Source organism: Podarcis tiliguerta, assembly GCF_965153285.1.
Source record: "Podarcis tiliguerta genome assembly, chromosome: 3".
NCBI classification, from domain to species: Eukaryota; Metazoa; Chordata; class Lepidosauria; order Squamata; family Lacertidae; genus Podarcis; species Podarcis tiliguerta.
This window is the reverse complement of record NC_139536.1, coordinates 31,367,817-31,394,815: the sequence shown is the minus strand read 5'-3', so window position 1 is coordinate 31,394,815 and position 26,999 is coordinate 31,367,817. Positions and strand designations below refer to the sequence as shown.

Here is a 26,999-nt window from a genome sequence, read left to right as displayed (position 1 = left end):
GACATTACATGTGAGGAGAGGAAGCAGGAATTACTGGTACATTCCCTAGGGGAGGCTACTCAATGGATTAAAGCAGATGTAAATTTCTCTTGTATGGTGGTAGGCAAGCAAGCCAACGAAAAATGTGTGCAGGTGTAGGCTGATGGAGAGAGCCCAACCACCTGCAATGCAGGAATCTTTTGCTCGACATGGGGCTTGAACCCACAACCTTGAGATTAAGAGTCTCATGTTCTACCCAAGGAGCAATTTCTTATGGATTTGCAGTACTTCAGCATTTGTTCTTTCCTTCTACAATGCTTCCCCTTTTCTAGTCCAGTTGTCAGTGTGCATGTACCATACATACCTTGGCCACCATCTTTGTTCCTTTTGTCATGCTATGTGTGGTTATTTAGCTTTATGGTATCGGCAGTGCAGGGTTCTCTTAGAAACGTTTGTTTCATCAACTCTCCATGCTTTCCACCCATCTCTGTGACACTGCTTTGCATTGTTACTAATGGCGGGTTGTTTTAACTTGAAACAAACGCGATCACTCTTGCCCCAGCCTTATCTCAATGTTCATCCCTATCCAAATTAAATAGGAGTCTAGCACCAATCTGCCTGAGGGAGTTGTCGCAAGATGGGGTCACCAACTTGCTGGTGCCCTTCCAGATGTTGTTGGGCTACAGCTCCAATCTGCCCCAACCAGCATCTCCAACGGTTAATAATGATGGGAGATGAAGCCCAACAGCTAGAGGGCACCGTGCTGGCTACCCCTAAGGGTTTCTGAGATACACGTGAAATGTCTTCAAGCTCAAAATGTGCTACACAAATCTGACATATTATATATCGAGCACCGAGAAGAAACATCCACTATTGTTACAATGCCCTCTGGCGGCCAACTACAAAAATCTCATTCTACTGATCTTGTGGAATGGAGAACTGTCTTACTTTATTCAAAAGAGGGAAAATTTCTTGCTGGCCACAGCTTCAGGCTCAATGAGAGAGAGAGAAACTTTTGGCAGATGTTCAGAGAATTCCTACACCTTCTTCACAACTTTTATTCAGATAACATGAGAGATGTATTTCAGAAAGTAAATCACTTTTTAAAAAATAGTGCTGCCTTGTAAGTATAATTTTTATTGTACACATTGCATTTGCAGTAAGTACACAGGGTTGCTGTTGTTCTCCTAATGTAGCTAGAAGCATTTCCTGTATATATGCAGTATATTTGTTTCCCTTTCACCAAATACACAGACATACAGCCACACACATGTCCCAGGACGAGAATTAATCTGCTAGAATTACATTCAAAGAGATTTCAGGTAGAATTCTTTCCTGTTGGCCCACCCCCTGATCATCCATGCAAAACTGTATAAAAAAATAATGAAGAAAATCAGAAGCAATATAAAAGGGAAAGAGATCTGTCATGTAATCACTATTCATTTCAATTCCAGTTCCAAGAATAATCAGAGAAATCCTATTGAAGTCAATAAATCATTGTGGGATAAATCAGTCCACATTTTGAAAGTAAATATTTCTGGCTTGTGCATACCATATATGTGATTAAGATTTCTCTAGTCCACAAAATATTTGCTACCTTGCTACAGCTGACAGATGCATTAATGAATATTTCAAAAAGCACCTAAAAGTGCAGTACATGCTAGACAGCTTAAAGTCTACCAAAAAAAAGGGGGGGGGAGGATCTAGACCAATTAAGCAAACATCAGCTCAATACCTTTGCGCATGGCAAAGCTCAAACGTAGCCCCATGAATATACTTCATAATCTTGAAATCAATACATTAAATAACCGTGGAAATATTTTCATGACCAACTTACTGTTCTTCCTTCATGTTTGCAGCACCAGAGTATTGAGAAGCAGCTCATTTAATAAACAGAAAAAGTAGATCAATTTTTTAAAACATAAACTCCTACAAAGTTCCTTGAAACAGCTTATATATGAATGGAAAAGCAAATACTGTATGGATTTGCAAGCGGTCTTAAAAATGTAACATTCATCAATATATTACTATGTAATTAATAGCCTTTTCGAAGGTAAGCAATTTAAAATATGTTTTGGAAATAAAAATGGTTGAAACTTAATCTTGTTATAGTTTTTAGAGAAGGAAACTTCAGGCACACCCTATAAAGCAATCCTGTTGCTCAAGCCCACTGAAGCTAGGGACGAACAGTCCATGTCACCTTTACACATATTCATTCAGAAGTCTGTTCGGTCCCATTTCTGCATTAATGTACACCTTTGCAAATTATCATTTAGATTTCTAAAGAAAAACCAACACTGAATTGAACACAAAAGAGCAAGCGTACACCTATTCTGCCCAAATGTATGCATTTCATCCTAAAATACAATTTTAAAAAAACACATTTTGGTAAGTTTTTTTGAGCTATGAACTGCATTGCAAAAATCTGAGAAGAACAAATCACATTCTAAATTTCAAAGGAAGGTTCAGATCAGCTCAATTTGAATTGAATCCAAACAAATCCAATTCATCAAGCTTCCAAAATTGAAATCAATGGGAGCTGCTGCACTTTAATGTCTCTTACATTGGCTCCTCCCCCTGACCTGTCTCAGTCCCTTTTGCTTCATTAGGCTATTTCTTTTGCTTAGGCAGATAAATCACGTAAGTAGCGTTGTTTTTAGAAGGGGATATTTGGAAGCAAAGCAGATCAGATTTAAAATAAAAACCAAAACCTTAAAACAACCAATGTCCCTGGGAGGAAGTCCAAGTTAGAAATAAACTATTTGCGGGGCAAGAAGTCTTGAATATTATGAGCACCAACTGTTTCTCATTTAGATTAATGTGCACACCAGATTCAAATCTCATCCCTGTGTTTTGATACAAACATTATTCCCCAAATAGTTCACTCTTACATTAAATATTTTCATAGCATTTCCAAGTTAGTCATTTAACACACACCCCACACAACTGAAAGAAGTGTGCCTGGCCTCAATCAGTGGCTTCTCCCCAAATCATTCCTGAACAGTGCAAAGCAAGAGGCTGTATGCGGGCTGCTTTTTGGCCTGGTTGCCAATTCAAGTATGAGGGAAGCAACAGGGCAACTAACCCCCCTGTTATTTACAACTTGCCTCCACTTAAAGTTGGGCCCTCTGCTAGAGGCTCTAAACGTATGCTGTATGGGGAACTGGTGGTCCCCTCCAGATACTGAATGGACTCCCAGTTCCCATCAGCCCCAGCCAGCTTGGCCAACGGTTAGGAATGATGGGACCTGGCACCCCAACAATATTTGGGGGGCCACAGGCTCCCCATTGCCACTGAAGGCCCTGCAGCTCAATTTTTATGTTTGATCTGCTTGCTCCCATTGACCAGTGCTACAAAAATCATTGGGTCTTACAAAGATGTTGATTTTGTGTGTGTGTGTGTGTGTGTCACCACACTTATGTGCTCAGGACATCTGGGTGGCAGCCCCATCCCAGCCAGCACTAATTCCCCAGGCAGCTCAGTTGAGAAGAGGGCAAGACAGGCCAAACATCTATTGTGCTTCTTGCTTCCTGCCCTTCTTGATGTGACCTGCTGTGTACAATCCAGAGTGTGGGGAAACTCCCATGCAAGCAGCTCGTTATCTTTGAAGGTCCACTTGCTTCCTTCCCTTGGAAGGGCTTTGGTGGCAAAGCTGAAGAAGCCCTGTACCCTTGCTTCATCCATGGGGCTAAACTACACATTACACTGAATAGAGTTCTGGCTTTTCTTTAGTGACAGGTGTGCGGGAGTCCCAACAATTATTGGGGCGGTAGCATGAGAAGCAGGGCTATTAGATTTCTTCTTTTCTTCCCCAGCAATGACTTTCCTGAAAAAGTCATTGCTGGGGAGGGCCTTTTCACCAGGCCAAGTTCAAGGTTTAACTACCGGTATATGAAGCCCTTAATGGTTTGGGGCCCGTTTACTCGTGCGATCACTTCACCCTGTATGTGCCCATTCAACCACTTCACTCTATGGACTCTGCACTGCTACAGGCATCACAGCTGTAAAAAACCTGCCATTTGAGTATCGCACAACAACTTTAGAACTCTCTGCCTGTTGACATCAGGCGGGTGCATCTGCTGCACTCTTTTTCATGCTTAAAACTTCGTTTGTTTAGGCAGGTAGATGTCTCGACATGTAGATGTTGATTTGTTTTAATCTATTTTAACGGTTCGTTTTAATTATTTCTAAATGCTTTTCACGGTCATCTTAATATTTCCTGTAAACCACTCAGAGGTTTTATTACAATCAAGCGGCACATACGTTTTTGCTAAGAAATCCATGAAACACCCCTGGCACAGCTGGGAGGGTTAGCATAAAACAGGAGGAGGAAGAGGAGGTCCCATTGGTGCCAATGGGATTATTTTCTTAAGCCTTACAGCCGCATGGAGCCCTTGAATTTTGCCATGATAATGGCTGGGGAGGGAAAGGATAAACCTTACCTTCCCACTTCCCTCTATTGCAATTCCAACCCCGTCCTCCACGGCTGCAATTAAAGAAAAAACAGAGATTTGGAAACCTGCAACGTATTAATCATGTGCAGTTTTGCCTCCACACAATCCCTGAACTTTAGCTGTATGCCTATTTTAAAGGAGCATTTTCACAGACTTAAAAAAAAAAAGTGTGCTGCACAACTACCACCATGATAATTACTCTCTTTTTTTGCAAATTAGTAGCGTAAACAGGAATCTTAAATTCTCCAACTACTCACTTCCTAGCCGATGAATTATTTTTCTCACCGTGGGCTAATATAACCAATACCCTTTCAGAAAAAAATACCCTCTCATTTATTCCATTTAGATGCTTTGTAGTATTTTTTAAAAGCATACTGTACTATTATTATGGGGCTGCAGCTCTGTAGGGGCATATGAAACTGAACTTCCTGTTCCATCCAGACCACCCCTTGCTCACCCTCAAAATCAGCTGTGGAGGGCTGGCACAGATTTTGGAGATACCTGATGCGGGGAGAGGAAACAAGAGGCCCTGTTACACCAGTGGAAGCATGCTGGTGCAGCAGTACATCGAAACCATGATTATTCTTCGCTACGATTGCAACATCTCTGGCAAACTGGAATCTCACATTCATCATCTGCTCACCTCCTGGGAGAGGAATTTTGTTTCACCTTGGGCTAATATAACCAATGCATTTTCACATTCATTTACACGATAAACTAAAGCAGGAGGCCAGGCGTCTCAGGGTTATCGGGACTGCGATGCTATGCAAGCTGACTTGGGAGCAAGTCCAACTGAGATCAGTAGTAAACACAGATCGGATCAGGCTGCGTGCGTCCTGCTCCCGGTCAAATTGTTCACATCAGAAATCGAAGGACCTGGCTACTGAGTCTCAGGAGAGACTCGCACACGTGTTATTACCAGGATTCCTGAAAAATATATGGCACTAAGTGTAAAAACCATATCTATTGGAAAATGTCCTGTTGCACAGCAAAGACTCCAGAGAAGATCACCACTGCTTTGTTTGCTTTTTTTTCAAATATATAGCTGATGGGCTGCAAGGGTGTCCATGAAAGGCTGCACAAGGTAATCTGTTGAGAAGTAGAAGATCAAGCCAAAGGTGATGGAGATGGGAAGGGCAGGTAACGCTTTCTTGAATACTGCCAGCAGCAAAAGAGTTAAACACAGGCCCTAAGGAGGAGGAGAAAAATGTTACTCAGAAGAAGGCCGGGTTATTTGCCCCCTTAAGAGATAAAAACCAATAGATAAAATATTGGAAGTGTCTTGCAGTAGCTCAAAAGACTAAGGTCAAAATCCCAACACACATATTTTATTATTATTTTATTCTTTTCTCTTCAATTCATACACTGCCCTATACACCGCCATATACTTGAGGTCTATGCTATGCTTAAGTGTACGAGGCCTAACAGATTTATAATGCATAAACTTTTGTGGACTGCAGAGAACCTCCTCAAGAGATCAACAGCTCCCCCTCTTACCTTGCTTAATGTGCAAATTTCTAGGTAGAAAATATTTTGATGCATTGAATAGAATGAAAGTTTATGAGTCATGGTGGAGGGGAGAGCAAGTGTACAAACTCAACAGGTCTTTGTTTGTTTTGTTGCTACTTTGTTAATGTTGTTAATATTGTTTTATAGGTATGAATGCTGTCGTATTTTGTGAATCCTATAATATGATTTTTGGTGTAACTGTGATGTTTAGCTTATTTTTCTTAATTGCTTTTTTAATAGTGTTACATAGATGGGAATTCTTTTAATTGGGATTTGTGATTGTTTCACTGATGATTTGTTAAGATTTTATACGATTTATGCTGTATTCATGATGTTCCATAATGCTATTTTTATCTTTCGTTTGTAAGCCGCTTTGGGATTTATTTGAATGAAAAGTGACAGAGAAATAGAATCATTCAATCAACCATCGCCAAACTCCCATCAACCCCAGCCAACATGGCCGAGTTCTTGTGGGGTGAGTTCTCACCTTTTAGGGGGTGGGCCCCGTGTGGGCAGGCATCTTCCGCAGCTGAAATCGATTCAACTAGCCTGGCTTTATGGCATAACACCAAGACATAACCTATCGATTTCACTTACTATGAGGATGGCTACGAAACAAGCCAGAGTTGTATTCCAGTCACCGCTAGCAGTGGCGGCTGCTTTGCCCACAAGTACACTGTAGAATATGAAGTCCCCAAGGCCCAATTTGACGCCTCCTGTTTAGAAGGGAGGGAAAGAAAGGATTCCGTCAGCTCTGCGGAATTGCTATTCTGACAAGAAACGCAGTGCCGTTATCACCAACCATTCTCCGCTTATTATCGGGGCCAAAATCATCACGGCATTGGCAGCTCTCTAGTGGGTGGGGAAAGAGAACACCAATCTAGAGAAACTGGATCATGTTTCTTATACTTTACATCCATTTCAGATCTGTGCCAGCATTATCAAGGGTAATTTTTTTAAAAAGAAGGGTGCATTTTTCTGCTTGTCGGTAGGACATCGCTCTTTAGCTTTTGCCAGAAACTGGATGCCATCATAGGAAGCAGTGCAAGATTGTTTAACAGCACTTCAATCCTACACACATTTACACTGGAGTAAGTCTTGCTAAACTCGGTAGGGCTTCCTTCTGAGAAGACATACTAAGAAATGCAGTTACTGGCCATGCCAGAGAGGTACTTCTCAAGAGAAAAGGTATTTTCCTATAAGATAATCCGGCTAAAACATCCGAGATGCCGACTCCTGCTTTAAAGGTGGGTTCTGGAGACAGAAAGCCCTTACTCTGAGTTGCACTCAACTTTTGGGGGGGGGGGGGAGTGAAGTGTGGATTTCAATTCTCCAAAGTTTTGAATCTGTCTCTGATCCAGTTCATGGTCAGGCATACATTATGTCCACACAAATCATTAGGGGAAGCCTTGGGGTCACAGCCTCATGTGAGTCCTAACTGAACATCACCATCTGTTCTGACAAAGCAAATGATTTGTGTTTGTAGCATTTCCAGGACACAGAACTATTGTGGAAAAAGCAATGGAATGCATTGGAATGCAGATGCATTCCAAGACTCCTCCCAGGAATAATTTTTAATTTAGTTTCATAGACACTTTTCACAAACTGTCAAAGTCATTTCTAAAAGCGCACAATACAAAAATCCTTTAAAGCACAAACACACACACTATCATAAAAGCAAGCCCCTTCATCCCCCAGATATAAGCTTCATCACCAAAATGATCCCCTCCCCAAAATACTATCAGCTGCTGCAGAAACTGACACTCAAAATGCTGGGGAGATGTTAAGAACTCTGCCATAGCCCCAAACCTTTCCATTCCAATTCATGGCATGTAGTTTGGCATAAATTAGTACAAAAGGACCAAAGAGAGCAGAGCTGCTTTAGGTACAAGATCTCACGTTCAGTAGCTGGTATCTCCATTTGAAAGCTTTCAGATAATATAGGCTAGTAAAGACCTCTAACCTGGAAGCTGCTTCTAGCCAAAGGGTGGCATTTGGCTATAGGCACCAATGGACTCAATCTGAAAGGAGCTTCCTATATTTTACTATATACTAGAGCAGGCTTCACCAACCTCCAGATGTTTCTAACTACAACTCCCATCAGCCAGACACAGGTGGAAGACACCAAGCTGGTGAACAGAATGTCCAAATTCATATTTTGTGTAAATACCAGCAAAGTGGCCATAAAAGGGTTTCAACTTACTTTCCTCCTCCTCTAAGGGAGGATCAATTGGATGGTCTGTTCTTGAATTTCTCATGTCAGGAACGGCTGGCTCAGTGTAACAACCATCATCATGGTTCTGTGCTCCTTCTGCTGAGAAGACCAAAAGCCACCCGCAACACGTCAGTACATACAATTATTGGATATATATGCACACAAGCACGTATAAGCTGGAGTCTTCTACAGACTTACCTACGGGTCAGTTGTAAGGAAGAGTCAGTATGTGTCAAAACATTTCACTGTTTTCCAAGCAAGGATTTCCATACAATATTTATATACCACTCTTATCATCTTAATTTGATGAAGCAGTTCACAGCACAAAGTGAAACCAAGAATAATGAAAGTATCATAAACACACACACACACACACACACACACACACACCAGAACTGTATCGATGAAGGCTGAAAGAAGCAGCAGCCTTAATACCGTATTGGCCCGAATACAAGCAGCACCCGAATATAAGCTGCAGCTTTAAAATTGGGGGGAGGGGGAATAAGGAAAATACCCAAATATAAACTGCTCCAATCCTCACTGCTCTTGGCTGAATATTGGGGGGGGGGGGGAGAGCTGTGCTGCGCTGCGTTGCCAATGGCCTTTCCCCTTCCTCGCTCTCTCCTTTCCTGGCCTTGGGGGAGAGGACAGGGAAGTATGTGCGGGGCAGGCACAGCTTCCCCACATTCCTGGTGCTGTTTGCCCTACACTCTTGGCCATACACCATAAGGTCATGAATATAAGCCATACTTTAACTTTTCACAGTCAGAATTTGGGGGGAAAGTGTGGCTTATATTCAGGCCAATACGGTATACCAACTCCACAAAGACTTGATGAAATAGCATTTGAAAAGAAAAGGGACTACAGTTGTGTTTTTTTTAAAGCACAACAGCAGCAAACCCTGCTCCTAATGGAAAGCATCCTAGCATCCGGAACATTTGGAATAGAATCAGGGATTCATCCGCAGATCTCAGTACTTGAGCCCACTGCCAAATAGATCTGGGTCCGAGAAAAATCTTGGGAGATTCTCACTCACACATAAGCTGTAAGAGGTGCCAGAATTGGCCCTCCTTTCATGGCCAGTGTTAACTGTTTCACTGAAGTTTAGAACGTCTAATTTCAAAAGTAGCCAGGAGTCTCAGTCAGCAAAGTACATCCACCGTTTTTGCCAACTAACAAGATATTTCAGAATGAATTCACACACTATTTATAAGCAAATGAAGACTTAAAAACAAAACAAAACAGAGAGTGCATAGGTCACCTTGATCCCATGTCTCTTCAGAAGACCTCCTTCGTGCATTGTCTTGTTTTGCCATTCCCACAGTCCACATCATAGTAGCTATAGAGTAGAAAGGAAAATACTACATGACGAAGCTCCATGTTCCATATTACTGTATATAATGCGTTGCAGGTAGTTACATTTACCCATCAGTACAGTGGTACCTTGGTTCTTGAACTTAATCAGTTCCAGGAGTCCGTTTGATGCCCGAAACCATTCGAAAACCAAGGCGTGGCTTCTGATTGGCTGCATTCAAGCGGAAGCCGCGTCAGACGTTCGGCTTCCAAAAACATTTGCAAACTTACTTTCAGGTTTGCAGTTCGGGAGCCAATTTGTTTGACAACTAAGCCATTCAGGAACCAAGGTACCACTGTACATAGATTGGGTGCAGTGGGAACTCTTTTGCCCAATCCATCAGTTTGTTATTTAAAAAATTCTCCAAACTGAAGAAATACTCTGCTTCCAAAGTTTTGTTAAGCCAAAACAGATTTTTCATTTTGAAGTAGAACTTCTGCTGGCTGTGTTTGGACAACTATCCAGAGTTTCATAAGCTGAGCAATTCCATTTATGAAGCTTTTTAGCAAACCATGGTTTATGAAGCTATGGATGACAACCAGGACCATTTTGTAACAGCTGAAGCACAAATAGCACAGCATACATTAGGCCAATTTCCCCCCATTATGTGCAAACCAGGGAACCGAGAAAGTGTCACCTTTCTGGTGGCAGCTGCAAGCTTGCCACCCTCGGCAGGGCTTGCTCTTATGTGCAGGTGTCAAGGTCTGTTGGAACTACCTCAGGCTGCCCACACCTGTGTCCTGTTCATCAAACAGCTGCACTTCACATTCTCAGTTCCAGGCTCTTTATAGCAGTTGGGGAACCTTTGGCCCACCAGATGTTGCTGAAATACAACACCCATCACCCTGGCCATTAGCTTGGTGGAGCTGATGGGCACTGTAGTTCACTAATATCTGGAGCATCAAAGGTTTCCTGTATTTGTTGTTATTGTTTGAATTTATATACCGCCCTATACCTGAAGGTCTCAGGGCAGTTCACAGAAAAGATCAACATAAAAACCACAATATATGTAATCAAAATAAAAACCACAACCCAATAACACCCCCCCCCCAAGAGCCACATTTTAAAAGGGCATAGGATGTCAATCAGGTCAACCAAAGGCCTGGTTAAAAAGGAACGTTTTTGCCTGGCACCAAAAGGTGTATACTGAAGGCGCCAGGTGAAATTTCATGGGGAGAGCATTCCATAGACGGGGAGTCACTGCAGAGAAGGCCCGTTCTCGTGTTGCCACCCTCCGCACCTCTTGAGGAGGAGGCACACAAAGAAGGGCCTCAGAAGATGATCTCAGGGTCCAGGTAGGTTCATATGGAAAGAGGTGGTCCTTGAGGTATTGGGGTCCTGAGTCCATGTTGCTACACTGCAGGGTATATTCTGCAATGGATGCCCCTACACCCCCTTTGTTTTACTCACACGAATAAATAAGTGCCGGAAATATGGGCTCATTTCTCTCTTGCGCTGTTTCCACTAACATCCTGAGTGGCCCCTTTGGGCACAAGACAGCCACCAAGTCTGGAGAGGGAGAGAGAGAGAGAGAGAGAGAGAGAGAAATCAATTTGATCCCAAATCACTTCATAAGTATTTCATTTTCCTGCCATTTAGCAGCAGGTCATTTTTTCCTACTTATTTTTGTTTTTAAGTATGCACGGCAGACGTAGTTCAGTCATTGCAGTGTAAGGGGTTGTTCTATTTATTCTATTTATAGATATGCCCTCTTGGCAGCTTACAAGATAAAATAATCAAAAATCAAATCATGAGCAGCAAATTAAAAACACACAGCTATCAAGTCAAAAAGACCACTTTGAAAAACAGAAAGCAGAGGAACACAACTCCATGGCATTGAAGTAGAGCAGAGAAATAAAAATTATCAGAGCTACTGCAATGCTACCCCAACCAAATAAACTAAGTCCTGGGAAAACAAAAGAGGTATTTACCTAGTGCCAGATACTTATTGGGCGGACCTCTAAGAAGACCATTGCAGACACGGGGCCAATGCTGAAGAGGTGCTGACATACACGGCCACTTTCCAAACCTCATTGGGTGGGAGAATTTGAAAAAGGGACCTTGGACAACAACCTCAAGGCATGGGAAGGAACCAGGGGGTGAGGAGCTAGCATTTGGTTCAGATGAATCTGAAACTGGGTTAGTTCAGAGATTTAACCCTTGTCTAGGGTGAAGTGGCTGTCCTCCAAAACAGCCTAAAGCAACTTGGATCCTTCTCAAACATTTGGGACCGATTCAGAGAGACACAGACTCGGTGTAGATGAAAAACAGGGAGGGGAGAGGGAGAGAAGGGGGAGTAGTTTTGTCAATGACAAACCTACACTTAAAAAGTAGATGCAGCTGCAGCCAAATGAACCATGGTTGTTGGGTTCAGATGTAACTCTAAACCACAGGTCGGCAACCTAACGCCCATGGGCCGTTTCCAGCCCATGAGCCTCCTGGAACCGGCCCAAGGCCGTTTCTGTGGATTGGCATGGGGATTCCGTGTTTTTTTTACTGCAGTGCATGTGCCTCCCCCCCCGACATTTCCCCCCCTCTCCCTCACCACGGCGGAACCTCCTCCCTCCCTCCTCCTGGCGCAGCAAATTGCTAGCCAATCAGCTGCTAAGGTTGAGGCCCTGGCCAATGGGCGAGTGGTGGCTGCATGTGGCCGAGAGGAGGAATGCGGCTGGGCTGAGCTGGCTGAGCACATTTTCAGCAGCCCCTCATTGGAGCAAGCTGTTTGCCGCTGCCACCGCTGCTCTGCCAAGTGCGGCTCCTGTGCTTGCCCTTGCGAGCAGCAGAGGCTGTTGTCGTTGTCAGAAAGAGCAGCCCGAAAGCAGCCCTTTTGGGCTGCTCATTCCTCCACTACCGCTGCCTCTCGGCAGCACCCTAGGTAGGTAGGAGGACGGGAGGGGCTGGGGGAGAGAGAAGCCCCCTTTGCCGTGCATGCACACACACATGCACTCCGGCCCACCAGGAGGTTTGTGGTGTGGTGAACCGGCCTACCACCCAAAAAGCTTGCCAACCCCTGCTCTAAACTATACTTGGTTCAAACCATGGTTCAATAAACAACAAAAAAGCAATGGGTCTCTCCTCTTTACTTCCATTCACAGAAAGTTACAGGGGAGGGATATAGAAGGAATGTATCAGTTGACAGTTCATGTCAAAAACATAAACAGAGCTTCTCAACATGTTCCATTCATCATGATTCCCTAATCCCTGCACCAATCTTTCTGATATTTTTTCCAGTTTTCTTTCTAGGAAGCCTTCTGCAATGCTTGCAGAGGAAGCTGATGTATCAAGAAGGAGATCTCGGGCCCATTAAAAGGACAAAAACAAATTGTCAATTATTTTATTGTCATCCAGGTGCAAATTCGCTGTGCATGCAAAAGCGAATGTCCTCTGTTGAACCCTGGAAAGCCACTGCTAATCAATGTGGACAGGACTATCCTGAGGGTTCCTCTCTCAGCCATCCCCCTGAAAAATGCTGTCATGAAAAAGGGGCCATTAGCTGACTATGAAATATTGCTGGTACAAACACCGATTTAGGCCAGCTCCTGTGAGTTTCCCTTTTCCTAGCTAAAGAATGTGATGAGGAATAGAAAACGGAAAATCTCTTCCATTACCCGGAAGTCTCTTCCATTACAGACGTACCGTAAACCGATATGCCTCCCAGAATGACCCAGGCTGACCACTCAGGCAGATACTTGATGAAGACTAAAGCCATCAAGGCACTGATCATGATGAGATAGGCTTGCTGGAGGTGCAAGGGCCCCTTCCAGTGGATGCAAATCATCCCAACGGCTCCAAAATTCCAAATGAAGAAGAACAGGGTGGGATAATCCATGGCCACATTGTAGGTCTTTAGCACTTCACTGCAGAACAAAACGAAAAAGAAGTTTAGTCAAGGAAACAAGTAATAACAAGAAGAAGAATGATGTTATTTGTACCCTGCCTATCTGACTGGGTTACTCCAGCCACTTTGGGTGGCTCGCAAAGTAACCACTTGAAGACAACATTACAAACAATGTAATGAGGATTTTGCCCTGATGTAAAACAGATCAGGGATTCTAATCTTTTCATTATTATCAAACATTCAGAAGTCAGAAACTCATGCTAATCTACTGACAGTCATTGGCCGGTCTCTACCTTCTGCCTAGCCCTGTTGAGTTGCTAAGGATCAACAGCACTTACTCACACTTACCCAAGGTAGATGTAGGTGAAGAGGAACAGCAGCATCAGAGATGAGAGAATGAGCCAGCCATGAATGAACTGTTAAAACAGAAGGCAGTGGTACACATGGTTGCTTTGCACAGATCTATCAAAGAAGTGCTCCTCTCCTCAACCAGTTTCTTAACCATACTGCTTGTTTCTCAGGCCATGGCTTGGTTTGCATATAACGTGAAGCCATGGCTTGTTTTGGCAAAGTGTGGTTTGTCTGAATTTCTGAATCCAACCCAAAACTATAGTTTTGTTTTTTAGCATCAGACTATGATGCGAAGCCATTGCTTTTTTTGGTGTTTATTGAACCACAGCTTGAACAAAGTATAGTTTAGAGTTACGCCTGAACACAACAACCATGGTTCATTTGGCCACCCTATCCCAAACGCTTGCCACACCACAGAAACACCAAGCCAAGAGCAGCTGGAAAACAAAACAGGCTTTGGACAAACCATGGTTAAAGCACACCATGGCTTAAACCTATGTGCCAAAGACTTTGAACATGCGGCTTCCCTCTTGAGGTATTTTGTTCCTTCTCTTTCCAGGGCTTCCTTGATATCAGACTTCAAATGCTGCTACGGTTAACATCAAGAGCAATGAAACAGATGCACCTACCATCCATCAGGCTTTAAGGCATGTTTGCTTTATGGAAACATTTCTGATGCAGCAATCAGGAAGCGCAAAAAATGGAAAGATGAAACTAGAAAGCCCTGGATTGTGTGGGAATAGTAACCTTTTGGCTCAGAGTGACTTTAAGCAAAAACGTGAAAGGTCAGTGTATATTCGTGAGTTTTTTCAGTGTCTTGCTCAGGGATAGGGAACCTGTGGCTCTCCAAGTATTGTTCAACTCTAAGTCCCATCATGCCTGACCACTGGTGGGGGCTGATGGGAGCTGGAGTCCAACAACATCTGGGAGGTTTCCCATCTTTCTGCTCCAAAGTACTTGTCAGAGATCTCCTTATTACAGGTCCCAAGAATCTTTGGCACACCACATTCTCTTCAGTTCAGAGGCACCCTAGTGTCCTCCTTGCTTGGGTGCCAGTGTCATCATGTTGTACTTTGGTGCACTTTTCTCCAATGTGGCCTGAAATTGACATGCCCTATTTGGTTTATTGGTTCAGGGGACAAAGAACAAACAAAACCCGATTCATAGAAACTAGGTGGCAACCTCTCTTGGTAATCTGATCCCTTCTCTTTTGAAATTTGCCAATTTGGATGGCCGCAGGTTCCCCATGCCTGTACTAGCCTAAGTCAACCTCCTATTATATGACTTTACTGCACAGCCCCTTAGGAAGCCTGCAGGGATCACCCAGATACTGTTGAAACACAACTCTTTGCAAAGGGATGCATTTGCTATGTATTACCTAAAGAGGCGTTTGTGCTTTCTCCAAGTGCTTCTTCCCGCTCTTTCATTAAATCCTTACAACATTCAATTACCTTCTCTTTAATAAAGTGCCTCAGCTTTATTAAGTTCTTGGGAGGTCATCCAAAATAACTAATAAACCAGATGAACAACTGGTTGCAGTCTCCTTTTAGAGAGAGGGGAAAAAGCTGTTGCGTAAGCACTCTTTGGTGTCTTCTGAAGACGTGCCATCTCCCAACTTCTCACTCTTCATAATGAACTGCTGGATATTCTCCTTGATGCACTTGGGATTGTTTAAAGAGGAGGTCTGTACAATTTCTGACCTCCCCGCTGGACAGAGCCCACCAGATATGTACTGTAGCTTGCCAAGCTCTGTTTTCGTAATCCCAGGCAGACAGCAAGGACAGGCAGTTTAATCAAGTCCCTTGTGGACCACCATATATGGCAGGTGGGCTGCTCTTTGCTCGATGGGTTACAAAATGTGCAGGCCTGTTTTAAAAATACCAATTTCACGCTTCAACACAATCAAGTTTCTTGACCTATTTTGGAATGAAGTGGTCTTTCATTTTGTCTTTAAAAAAATTGATTCATGTGCCATGAAGAAACTCTTTCAAAGCTCCATGTCAGTCTAATCCCATGGAAATGGCTTGTTTACCCAAACCGATTTGAAGTATTGTGGACAGGCACAAAATGATGTATCCTGCAACCTTCTTAGTATCTGTAGGGTTGCCAGCAAAAACCACATTATACCAGTTATTGGATGACCATACATTCCATGTAGCTGAATCTAAAATTTGGACTCCCTCCTTGCCTATGACCAAGTTATCAGTCCTTTCATTTAAGGAATGAGAATCCCCAGATTTTTGGAAGGGGAGTTTTGGAACTGCATGATCACCATTGCACCATGCAAGGTGCAGTATCAGTTCAACCCTTCTCACTCAGAACTATGGCCAAACAGTGAAATAAGCAGACAGGGTTAAAAGATACGTTTATGGAAGTAAGCCTGGTTCCGAAAAGATAATTAGCATATTAATTCTGAGCCTAAGCACAGAACTTGCCCAGCAATATCATAGCAGAATTTTGGAAATAGCACAATGCATCTTTGGCTCTTAAAATAGCATTATAAAAGCTAAGGGGAAAGTCTGAAAGGGCTCTCACCATAGGGAGAGCCTGAAGTGAGTGCCTAAATCAAATGATTCTGCAGGTTTTCAATGTTCTTCTGTTTGTAGTGAAGAAAAGCTGGTTGTGGAAGGCATCTATTGGCTAGTGCTTATTATACCAGACAGGCCATGTGGTGTTGGTGACATGCTATTGGACTACAACTCCCATCATCCTCAATTACTGTCCATGCTGGCTGAAGCTAATGCAAGTTGAAATCCTACATCTATTAGGCACCAGGTTGGCTACCCTGGCATATGGCATCACCAACACACTTCCCTCCCTGGAAAGTTTGCCAGTTGTTCATGGATGATACCTCTAGAAATATATCTAAACTGCTTTTAAAAACATCTCTGAGCCTTAAAAATATATATATGGGAGCAATACACTTGAATGGAGGAGCAAAAACACATGACCAGTTTCTGACTTACAGGTATACAAGGCAAATTGAGAAGATCCATTGTGAGGACTGCTAAAATGGTATGTCTGTTTTCATCGCTTGCAAATCTTAGGCCATCGCCTTACCTTGTAACAACGGTACTTGTATAACAGAACCAAGAAGATCGTCATTACTACTATGACACTGATCATGATTATGGTATTCAGCACAGAGTTCAAGAGACGCTGGCCCACATTGGGCGTGTCTTCCGTAAATGGGGTATAAATCCTGCAAGAAAAGCATAGCATGTCTTTTTCGTGTGTGTTGTGTTGTGGTTCAGCAATATACTTAAGCCAATGCAAATCCCCAACTCTAATTGACGAAAAGCTGGCAGAAACAAGGTGCATCAACTAAACTCAGAGCTGACCCTTCCAGTAACTAGGGATTGAGATTCGTATTGGAATAGCAAAGGGTCAATTGCAGAGAAAGGAGGACAGCAAAAGATCAAATGAAAAGAAAGGAGGCTTGTTTGGATGTAGCCTTAGAGGCAATCACATTACCCAGAGTCAGACACGGACTACTTACAGCTGTCCATTCTTCTCGGTGTAAAACCGCACCGACTTTATGGTTGCAACGACCACAACCATGCACAACGTGACAGGCACAAACAGCATGATCACATGTTTCGCTCCGTATTTCAAGGTCAGCTCTTCCTCCTCGCTATCCACGGCAGCGAGCACTCTGGCGATTCTTTCCGTGTCGGCCGCGTTTCCATCAGCCGTTTTGTTGGAGCTCCCGCTGCTGCCGGGACGCCCTTTCTACAAAGGAAGAACATGCAACAGGGGTTAGCAGCTGGCAGGTCCTATACCTGGATCACCAGTTGTCCGCCCAAGTTACCCTGCCTCCATCCCACTCTGCTCATCTGCTCAATTGCCAACCTACCCAAGTTCATTTATCCCACAAAATGTAAATAAGAAAAGAAAGAAAGCATGTTCTACAGCAGGCATAGGCAAATTCCGGCCCTCCAGATGTTTGGGACTACAATTCCCATCATCCCTGACCACTGGTCCTGTTAGCTAGGAATGATGGGAACTGTAGTCCCAAACATCTGGAGGGCCGGAGTTTGCGTATGCCTGTTCTACAGGGTATAACTTGGAAAACAGAAGGAGCAGGCAGTGCTCCTTGCCCTCAGCAATCCCTCCATTCAATAACCCACCCAAATGATTGGAGGTTGAGGAGGCTTTGGTGTGCACAGGGCTTGCCTATGTTCTGCCACAGGGATGAGGAACCTTCTTTCAGACAAAGGTCCATTTTCCCTAGTGGGCTATCTTTTGAGGAGGGTGGGTGTGTCACATGACAGCGATGGGCAGAAGCATAGGCAAAACACAGATGGGACTCTTACCTTTTGGACTATAAGCTACATTCCCACCACGCTACAGTCAGAGGTTCTGTCTCATTCTCTCTCTCTCTCTCTCTCTCTCTCTCTCTCTCACACACACACACACACACACACAAAATTTGATGCTCCAGGTAAGCAAGACGCTTTTGCTCAATTTAATTACACATTCGGAATGTGACATTCCAGCCAGAAAAAACACACCTGAGGAAGGTGCAGTGCTAGTGAAGGCTGTGGCCTGGGGAAGAGTCCAGAAGGCTACATTTGGTCACCAGACCGCCTCTGTTCTAGAGAATTTGAGCTTCACCAGCTCCTCTTAACAGGAACATGGTCTCCACCTTATGTCACTCATTCTAAGGCTTAAAAACAAGCAAAAAACCCCACACAGATAAGTGACTCAGGAAGGCATATGAAGGAAGAACCCGCACAGAGGACAAGATCAGGGTTTTACAAAGTGTTCCATCTTCCCAGAAGTGGAATATACACCTACCCTGTGCGTGAGTGCTTCTCCTGCTTCTGGTGTTTGTGTGTCATCTTGGTAAGAAGGCAGAAGGGGGCTCTCAGCCGACATCAAGGACGTTCTCTCGTTGCAGGGTTCCTCCTCGCTGTCAGAGTTGTTCATGAAGGTGATCATGCTTCCTCCTTCACAGAGAACCTTGCAGTGCTATATCAGAGACCCACAAAAGGTTGAGCCGTGAGATAATGGCAAGAAAAAGTCAAAATCATTACACCTACGAATCTCTTTTGAGCACAGCCCACATAAGGCTACTTACACATAATCAAAGCACAATACAATTTAAAACGAAGAAAAACTAGGCATTTTATACGTATCGGCACAAAGCTTCAGGGGAATCCCCACTTACACAGGGGTTCCATTCTGGAGGTGTACAAGTGGGGGTTCCCCTGTTCTGTCTGCCCCCTCTCACAGTTTTCAGTGTGGGTGTCAGCGAAGTTGGAAGACGCCTGTGTAAGTTTCAGCAGAGTAAAACATAAAAAACACAGAGTCCTACACAGAGTAGACCCACTGAAGTTCATGAATGTGATTAACTTAGACCCACCAAAATTAATGAACCTGTTCTTAGGACTTAGTTGAATACAAAAACATTGTAAATTTAAGCTCATCAATTAAGAGTCTAAGATAGGAGGTCAGCCTAAACAAAAAGGATTTTAAAACTCTTTTAGATATAGCGAGAACTAACAATGCCAAATTATATTTTCCATTTTCAGAGGCACTGAGACAGGGAAGCATCCAGGTATCTTGTGCACCTTATGCTAAATTAATCCACTCTGGAACTGTATTTTGTGCCACTTAAAAATCCATATATACATATACTGTAAATATAAGACACACAGAGAGAGGTGTCCATTTTTTGGCAGAAGTAACGGAAAACAATTTGGAAAAGCCTCAAGGCAAAAGAATATAGGAATTCTGAGTTCCACAGTTCCAAAGATAGACAGGCTGGTTTGGAAAAGGATTAATGGCACTTCTGCACTGCAATGATCATCTGTGGCTCTTATAAGCCATGTCCTGAAGGAAGGAAAGTCGGACAACATCCCGGAGGTTCAAGATGTGCTCCAAGTGTCTTGATGGGGAATATGTGCTAACTACTACCCACCTAGAGGGATGCGGGTGGTGCTGTGGTCTAAACCACAGAGCCTCAGGCTTGCTAATTGGAAGGTCGGCGGTTTGAATCCCCATGATGGGGTGAGCTCCCGTTGCTCGGTCCCAACTCCTACCAACCTAGCAGTTCAATGGTACGTCAAAGTGCAAGTAGATAAATAGGCACCACTCCAGTGGGGAGGTGAATGGCATTTCTCTGCGCTGCTCTGGTTCACCAGAAGCAGCTTAATCATGCTGGCTACATGACCCGGAAGCTGTCTGCGGACAAACGCTGGCTTCCTCGGCCTGTAAAGTGAGATGAGCGCCGCCACCCCAGAGTCGTCCGCGACTGGACCTAACGGTCAGGGGTCCCTTTACCTTTACTACCCACCCAATCTCCCTTCCCCGATCACCTGCCTCTCAGAGAAAAGCAAGATCCTTTGCTGAAAAACCACTGATGCTCACCTAGATATGCCTGTGGCAGCATGGGAGGGATGGGTAGTTGCAATCAAAGAAACACACTTAAACCAAGGGTTGGGGAAAGGAAACCTTCATTCACTGAAAAGTAGTAAACTGCAAAGAAAGTTGGCCATTTAGAATGGTTCACAGTCACGTTTTCCATACACATAAGCAGTGGTAACATGCCCTCCAGGACTGAAGGGCACCAGCATGGACAGAGCCATACACCAGGGGTAGGCAAGGTGTGGCCCATGGGCCGGATGCAGCCCACGAAGACCATTTTACCGGGCCACAAGCCGCCCACTCAGCGAGTCCCACCCACACTGCACTGAACCAGTGCAATGCAGCACAGCGACTCACTGAGCCATGCCGTAAATCGCATCTGCACACATGCAGATACCAGAAATCACATCTGCGCATGTCCAGACGCCAAAAATCGTTCCTGCGCAGGCACAATTTTCAGTGCCTGGGCATGCGCAGGAGCAATTTCTGGCACCGCGGACATGCACAGACATGATTTCCGGCATCGCGCTGCGCCAGACCAGCCCATGGACGATTTCCATGGGAGTGATCCAGCCCATGGCCGGTAAGCCTTGCCGACCCCTGCCATACACAGCCACACTCATGCCATCATGCTGTTCCCTTTTGTTTCCTGAAAGAAGCTCACTACTGCACCAATGGATTTAGATCCAGCTTCTGAGTAGCCTATGAGCCTAAGGTAGGGTGGAAGCCAGTGGGGAAGCAACATACACGCTCTCCACCCCATCGCAGGGTTCAGCATCCGCCCTGCCCAGGCTGATTTGTGGCTATATCTTCATAACAGCTTTCTGAGAACACTTTGGAACATAATAATCACCACACACAAGGGGAAGGAAAAATCACCTGTGCTGGAAGTGGTTCTGAATCTCTGGATGCTATCCTTCGATACGGATTTTTGTAACATTGAGCAGGGCCTCCCAAGTTTGAAATCCAGGCTTCAGAGGTTGAAATCTACCTAGAATTAGGAAACTTCGATTCTATTCTAAGTTCTACCTGTTATCTTGCTTCATGTTGTAATCTAGAGCAAGCAAAATAAAATATTTACACTTGTTCCCTGTTATCTGATAAGCCCAACTCACACTCAGCTTCCTCTAAGGAAGAGATGGGGAGGCACTGGGATGGTTTGCAGTTGACCAGCAAGAGTTTCCAACTTTGAATACTTCAATAATAGCAAATAAAAAAAAACAAATCTCTTCCATGGCTGGCCTTGTGCTAGTTGCTTCTCTTTCAGCCTCAAGAGTTCCTCTGATGTAGTAGAGTATGAACTGGCTGCTCTTGACTACTAGCCAGTTTTAGAATTTGATATATACAAATCCAATCTGTATTAACCCCTATGCAAATTTGTACTTTTATGTGTATGTCAACGTATGGCTTAGGGCAGTCTTTACCAATGAGTGCCCTCAAGATGTTTTGGACTACAACTCCCATCAGCCCTAGCTAGCATGTGTTGGGTTATTTTAGATATGTAGTCCAAACCAATGGGAAGGCGCCCAGCTGGCAAAGTCTGGTTTCTAGGTTGTGAAGCTTGACATTTAATTCACAAATGGAGTCAGTTTTGCCTTCCCAGGTCCAGATGCATTTGATTTTGTTCCACTGTTGGGTCTAGTTGGACTGTGGAAAGTTGGACAAGGGCACCCCTCTAGTTCAAAACATCTTATGATCAACAAGGCTCTGGAAATGGTTGTGGGAGTTCAGCCAGGATAAGAGAAGAATAAAAGGAGGCATGATGGCCATCGTCAAATATCTAAAGGGCTGTCACATGGAAGATGGAGCAAACTTATTTTCTCCTGCTCCGGAGGGTAGGACCCAAACTAATGGCTTCAAGTTACAAGAAAGGAGATTCTGACTAAACCTCAGGAATAACTTTCTGACAGCAAGAGCTCTTTGACAGTGGAACGGACCCCCTCAGAAGATTCCAGACTCTCCTTTCTTGGAGATTTCTAAGCAGAGGTTGGATGGCTATCTGCCATGGATGCTTTAGTTGAGATTCCTGCATCGCAATTCTATCACTGTGTCTTCTTCAGCTTTGGAAAACAAAAAGTGAGATGATATCTCCGCAGAACATATGCTTAAAGAGCTCAAGCGTGTGTTGTGTCGCACTGCTGATGATGTGCGTTTGTTTGGACTAGCAGCAATTGGCAAGGGGACCAACAAGCTCCCATGTGGCTTGCGATTATAAGGCGCACTGGAGGCAGGTTGACTGAAACAAACATGACAAGATTTGCTGCACTAGCACAGAAGTGGAGCATGAAAAGGGCTCATCTACAGAGTGGTTATTTTAGAAGTAGACACAATCTGCTCCTGTTGTGAACTTACATGGTCCTTTAAATCTACAGGCTCTGGGGGTTTCTTCCAGCACTTGTGCTCCTCTAATCACATGGCAAACAGGTCTAACTGTGAGACAAGCATGGATTGTACAGTTAGGCACTCCACTTCCAACTTCCTTTATAGGCCTTTTTGAGTGCCAGTCCTCACATTTCTTACCAGTACTTTTAACAGAAAAAAATATATTGTAGTTCTCTCCACTGCTCCTTTAATATTACCCTATCTCATCTTTGACTATGCATCCTTAAAAAAGAAAAAACGCGTATGACTAAATGAGTACCTCTAAGCATGAATGGAGTCTTTTTCCTCCACACTGAGCTCCTGCAATCTACTCCCACACAGTTAAGGAACAGGGCTTCCTCCTAGGGCAGGTGACAAGGCTCCCAGGAAATCCTCAACAATAGCACCTTTCAATTTTAAGAACAAAATTTAAGAACAAGATTTAACTTCCTTCCACAGGGCCTGTAAGACAGAGCTATTCCGCCTGGCTTTCAATCTGAACTTAGCCTGATTTTTTATTCCCCTTCCTTCCCTCCCTCTCCCCTTTTTATGAAGATTCCCCGCTCTGGGATCCCACAGCTAATTCTCCCCTGGTCTCCTCGCTGGCCCAAACAGGACTAATTTAGCCAGCTAGCCCTGGTGATCATCTAATGTTTATTGGATGGATTTTCCACCTAAATTGTTTTATGCTGTTTTTTGTTGCATCAATTAAGTGTTTTAAATTTGTTGTTAGCTGCCCATAGCCCGGTTTTCTGAACCGGGAAGGGCAGGGTATAAATAAATTATTATTATTATTATTATTATTATTAACAGTATCCCAAAAACACAATCTGTTCTGGGTAACCTTTGCACAACTTGCAATTTCTGGTGTTCTTGCACACCATTGCTAAACTTTTATATCTACATACTTTTAGCCCTACTTCATGCTATGTCCCCAGCTGGGATCGTGAGCTGCTAATTTACCCACAACACCGGCTGGCATATCATTATAAAACAAAAAAAGGCATCTTGTTTACAATGTGCCAGGTGAGAACAATGCAATCTTTAGAGAGTCAGGAGCCAAGGTTACTGTTCTAAAAGGTACTTTGCTTTCCCTGAAATGGTTAGGATTGACACCCAAGGAAACATTCTCAAGGTTAGGTGGAAAATGAGAGTATGAAGGTCAAGCAAGGAAATTATCACAACCTGCACAAGCTGAATCACCTCCCCCCCCCCCCCCCGTTGCCCTGTGGGAAAGAACATGCCTTACACCAAGTCAGACCATTGGTTTATCCAGCTCATCACTGTCAACACTAGGGCTGGGTTATATATTGATATATTGCCGGAAACCAGTTTGAAGTCCATAATGTGATATTGGTTTGAGAAGTTTTGACCTGGCAATATACAGTCATACCTTGGATCCTGACCACCTTGGTACTCGGGACGTTTTGGCTCCTGAATGCCGCAAACCCAGAAGTGAGTGTTCCGGTTTGCTAACGTTCTTCGGAACCTGAACATCTGGCAGGGCTTCTGTGGCTTACGATTGGCTGCAGGAGCTTCCTGCAGCCAATCAGAAGCCACCCTTTGATTTCCGAACATTTTGACTTCCAAGGTATGACTGTATCGTGAATCATGATGTGTGTGTATGCTGTGCAAAAATCACAATGTGGGAAATACATGAAGCCAGCCAATGCCTCTATATAACTCCATCTTATTTCAGACATTGTGAGATATAGGTATATTGTGATGTTTTGCTGCTGATATATCACTATGTTGAAAACCAAATATCACCCAGCCCTAGTCAACACTAACTAGCAGTGCCTCTCCAGGATTCTTGATGTTTTATGTTGGTGACTGAATCAGAGTACCTGCAAAGCAGATGCTCTACCAGAGACCTTTTAAATAAGGAAAGATCCTGAAGTCTCGCTATATAGTATTAACATTGCTTGTTGTATTGTGTGTGTGTGCATGCTCACTCTTGTAATGAACAGCTTTGTTTGTTTTTTGAATAGCAGAGTAGCTTATACATGCACAATTGTCATTATGTTTTTAAAAGTATGAAACAGAAATCTACTCAGTTAAAAACGGAACTATTAAGCACAATTAGTTATTCAACCTAACAAAGGGATACTAGAACTAAAGCTATTATAAGAGCCAGTGTGGTGTAGTGGTTAAGAGCAGTAGTCACGTAATCTGGGTAACCGGGTTCGCGTCTCCGCTCCTCCACATGCAGCTGCTGGGTGACCTTGGGCCAGTCACAGTCTCTCAGCCCCACTCACCTCACAGAGTGTTTGTTGTGGGGGAGGAAGGGAAAGGAGAATGTTAGCCGCTTTGAGACTCCTGAAAGGGAGTGAAAGGCGGGATATCAAATCCAAACTCTTCTTCTTCTTCTTCTTCTATAATTTGTAAGGATTAAATATGCAATTTTCCTTGTTTATTGTTTAGAGTACCTTAAATGACAAAGGCAAAGCATCCAGCTGCTTCAGTTGAAGCCATGGTATTAAGGGACCAGTATGGCAAAGCATTAACATATCTCAGGGCTTTCCCCCACACCTTTTGAGTCCTACAACCTTCCTTGGGCCTGCTTAAGAAAGTAAGTCTGTATACCCAGAGGCAAGAAAGCTGAGGTCAGGGAGCTTGTGCCATTAGCTCCCCCATTATACACTATGTATTTGTTTTAATATTTTTAAAATTATAAACCACCACATTGGGTGCCTGAGCAGAAAGGCAGTACAGAAATCATTTCTTGTACCAAATCCCATGACAATCAAACTCAGCATGCAGTTACTGATGAATTCAATTTACGCTGCCTTGGGACCTGCATTTAAATTGCAAGAATAAACAATACAACTATCTTTTGATTATCGTTCTCAGATACAAAAGAAAACATTTTAGCACACAAATCATTTTTAATACGCTTGTGAATTGTGATGTTAAAATTTAAAGTCTCTTAAAAGTTTTTATTTCAGGCACATCAAAATTTCACTGTGCACACCTTTTTCTTTGCACATTTTGTCACTAATTCCTTCAGGTCAAGCGCTGATGCATGCCAAGCCAACTCTTTTGCAACATTGTTGAGTGTATGTAAGTTTTTATAAGTTTGAGCTATGAGAAACTATGTTCACCACTTGCCACTGGCAATGGAATTTTGAGAAGGATCCCTGGAACAACAGAAACATTAGTCACATCATCCATTACTCTTTATGGCAGCACAGGCTATGAAAGACTTCAAGCTATTGCTGTAAGTTCACCACACAGTTCTTCAGCATCAGTATATTCGTTTCCATTGTGCATCCATGATTTCTGCAATTTTTGCAAGCCTCAAGTACAGCTTCAGTAGATTTTTTGTTGATACTATATACTGTATCTATTTCATATATACATTTTTTTAAAATCTAATGTATGAATTACTGTACTACAAAGATGATAAAATTCTTCAAAATGTAAAAGGAAAATCTTACCAGAAAATTATAACAAAAACTAATTTGTAGAAAACTGTGCCCCTCAAAAGTCAGTACAGTACTGCACTCCTCTGAAGTCTGCACCCTAGGCAGCCGCCTAGTTGACCTAATGATAAGCACCCACCCTGGTCATAGGCTAGCAGCAGTTAAGTTCACATTTTCAATGTTGTTGTTGCTATTAACTAATTAAACTCATACGCCACCCTGGAGACAACACTTTCTATAGCGTACCATAACTGTGATCAGATAAGTGCCTCTAAGACAACAGCCAGCAATACACTTTTCACTTTCCTTGAACAGGAAAACAAAAACATAAAACGATGAATTCAGGAGTGCTCATTTAAAAGGGCAATGCAAAAACGCCCAAAAGATTACTGATGGCAGAAATCAGGCATAGGCAAACTTGGCTCTCCAGATGTTTTGAGACTACAACTCCCATCATCCCTAACAGGACCAGTGGTCAGGGGTGATGGGAGTTGTAGTCCCAAAAACATCTGGAGGGCCCGAGTTTGATTATGCCTGGCAGAAATAATAACACCCTCACTGAAGATCTTTCTGCACTAAGAGCTTGCTGGGCATCTTTCACAAACTACAGTACTGTATATTCAAAGCAGGGAGGCATTTTAAATGTTTTACCACTCCCTGGTAAAGGGGAAGTCTGCAGGGCACAGTTCCCTCCGGCGTTCCCCACTCCAGGCCCATAGCAGGGATCCACCCTCAGGGAGAGAGTCCTGGGAGATCCACCCTTTCCCCTCTTACCTAAGGCGACCTCTTCTTCCCACCCACTCGCATCGCGGTGTTACTTTGCTGCCCGCAGCCCTTTGCACCGGATTCAGTCCAAGGCTGTAATCCTTGAAAGCCAAAGAGACGCCCGGAAGTCGGGAGCTGTCGGGCAGAAAGCGCTCGCTTGCACCGCGCCTCCGAGACCCTCACCTGGCTGGGTCGCGCCGCCCGGCCGGCCGGATTCTGCCGCGACCCGAAGCCACGAGTTCCAGGACTTCTTCACCTGGCCGCCCGGCTCCTTAACCCCTTCGACGGCTCTTCCGCTCCTGATTGGCTCCGGCGCGTTCTCTTTCTCGAAAGGCTGCTTTCGGAATGCCGCGTCTTCTCATTGACGCAGGCGGCT

General features: G+C 43.8%; 1 protein-coding gene across 5 annotated transcripts; it reads right to left on the bottom strand.

The window, feature by feature from the left end:
• Positions 1–1,096: 1,096 nt before the first annotated feature.
• Positions 1,097–26,999, bottom strand: PSEN2 (presenilin 2). 5 transcript variants are annotated; one of them, XM_083434518.1, is made up of 11 exons: positions 26,807–26,999; positions 18,501–18,674; positions 17,200–17,432; positions 16,761–16,902; positions 13,698–13,765; positions 13,148–13,368; positions 10,922–11,020; positions 9,419–9,496; positions 8,146–8,256; positions 6,540–6,658; positions 1,097–5,622 (listed from the first exon to the last, which is right to left on the bottom strand). In XM_083434518.1, exons 2-11 carry the CDS (start codon positions 18,642–18,644, stop codon positions 5,467–5,469), a joined length of 1,371 nt encoding a protein of 456 aa, XP_083290644.1. In that variant the 5' UTR covers positions 18,645–18,674; positions 26,807–26,999; the 3' UTR covers positions 1,097–5,466. The 5 variants fall into 5 exon arrangements, with proteins under 5 accessions (XP_083290644.1, XP_083290646.1, XP_083290645.1 ...); XM_083434520.1 differs by having other exon boundaries at positions 8,146–8,253; positions 26,807–26,970; XM_083434519.1 differs by having other exon boundaries at positions 26,633–26,939.

What these genes read in the sequence shown, in the direction of transcription:
- PSEN2 (XM_083434518.1), bottom strand. Translation starts at nt 18,644, where the DNA reads ATGATCACCTTCATGAACAACTCTGACAGCGAGGAGGAACCCTGCAAC. An exon ending in ACCGAGAAGAATGGACAGCT is followed by an intron (nt 16,903 to 17,199) that starts GTAAGTAGTCCG and finishes CTTTTCTTGCAG; the next exon opens with GATTTATACCCCATTTACGG. An exon ending in ACAAGTACCGTTGTTACAAG is followed by an intron (nt 13,766 to 16,760) that starts GTAAGGCGATGG and finishes CTGTTTTAACAG; the next exon opens with TTCATTCATGGCTGGCTCAT.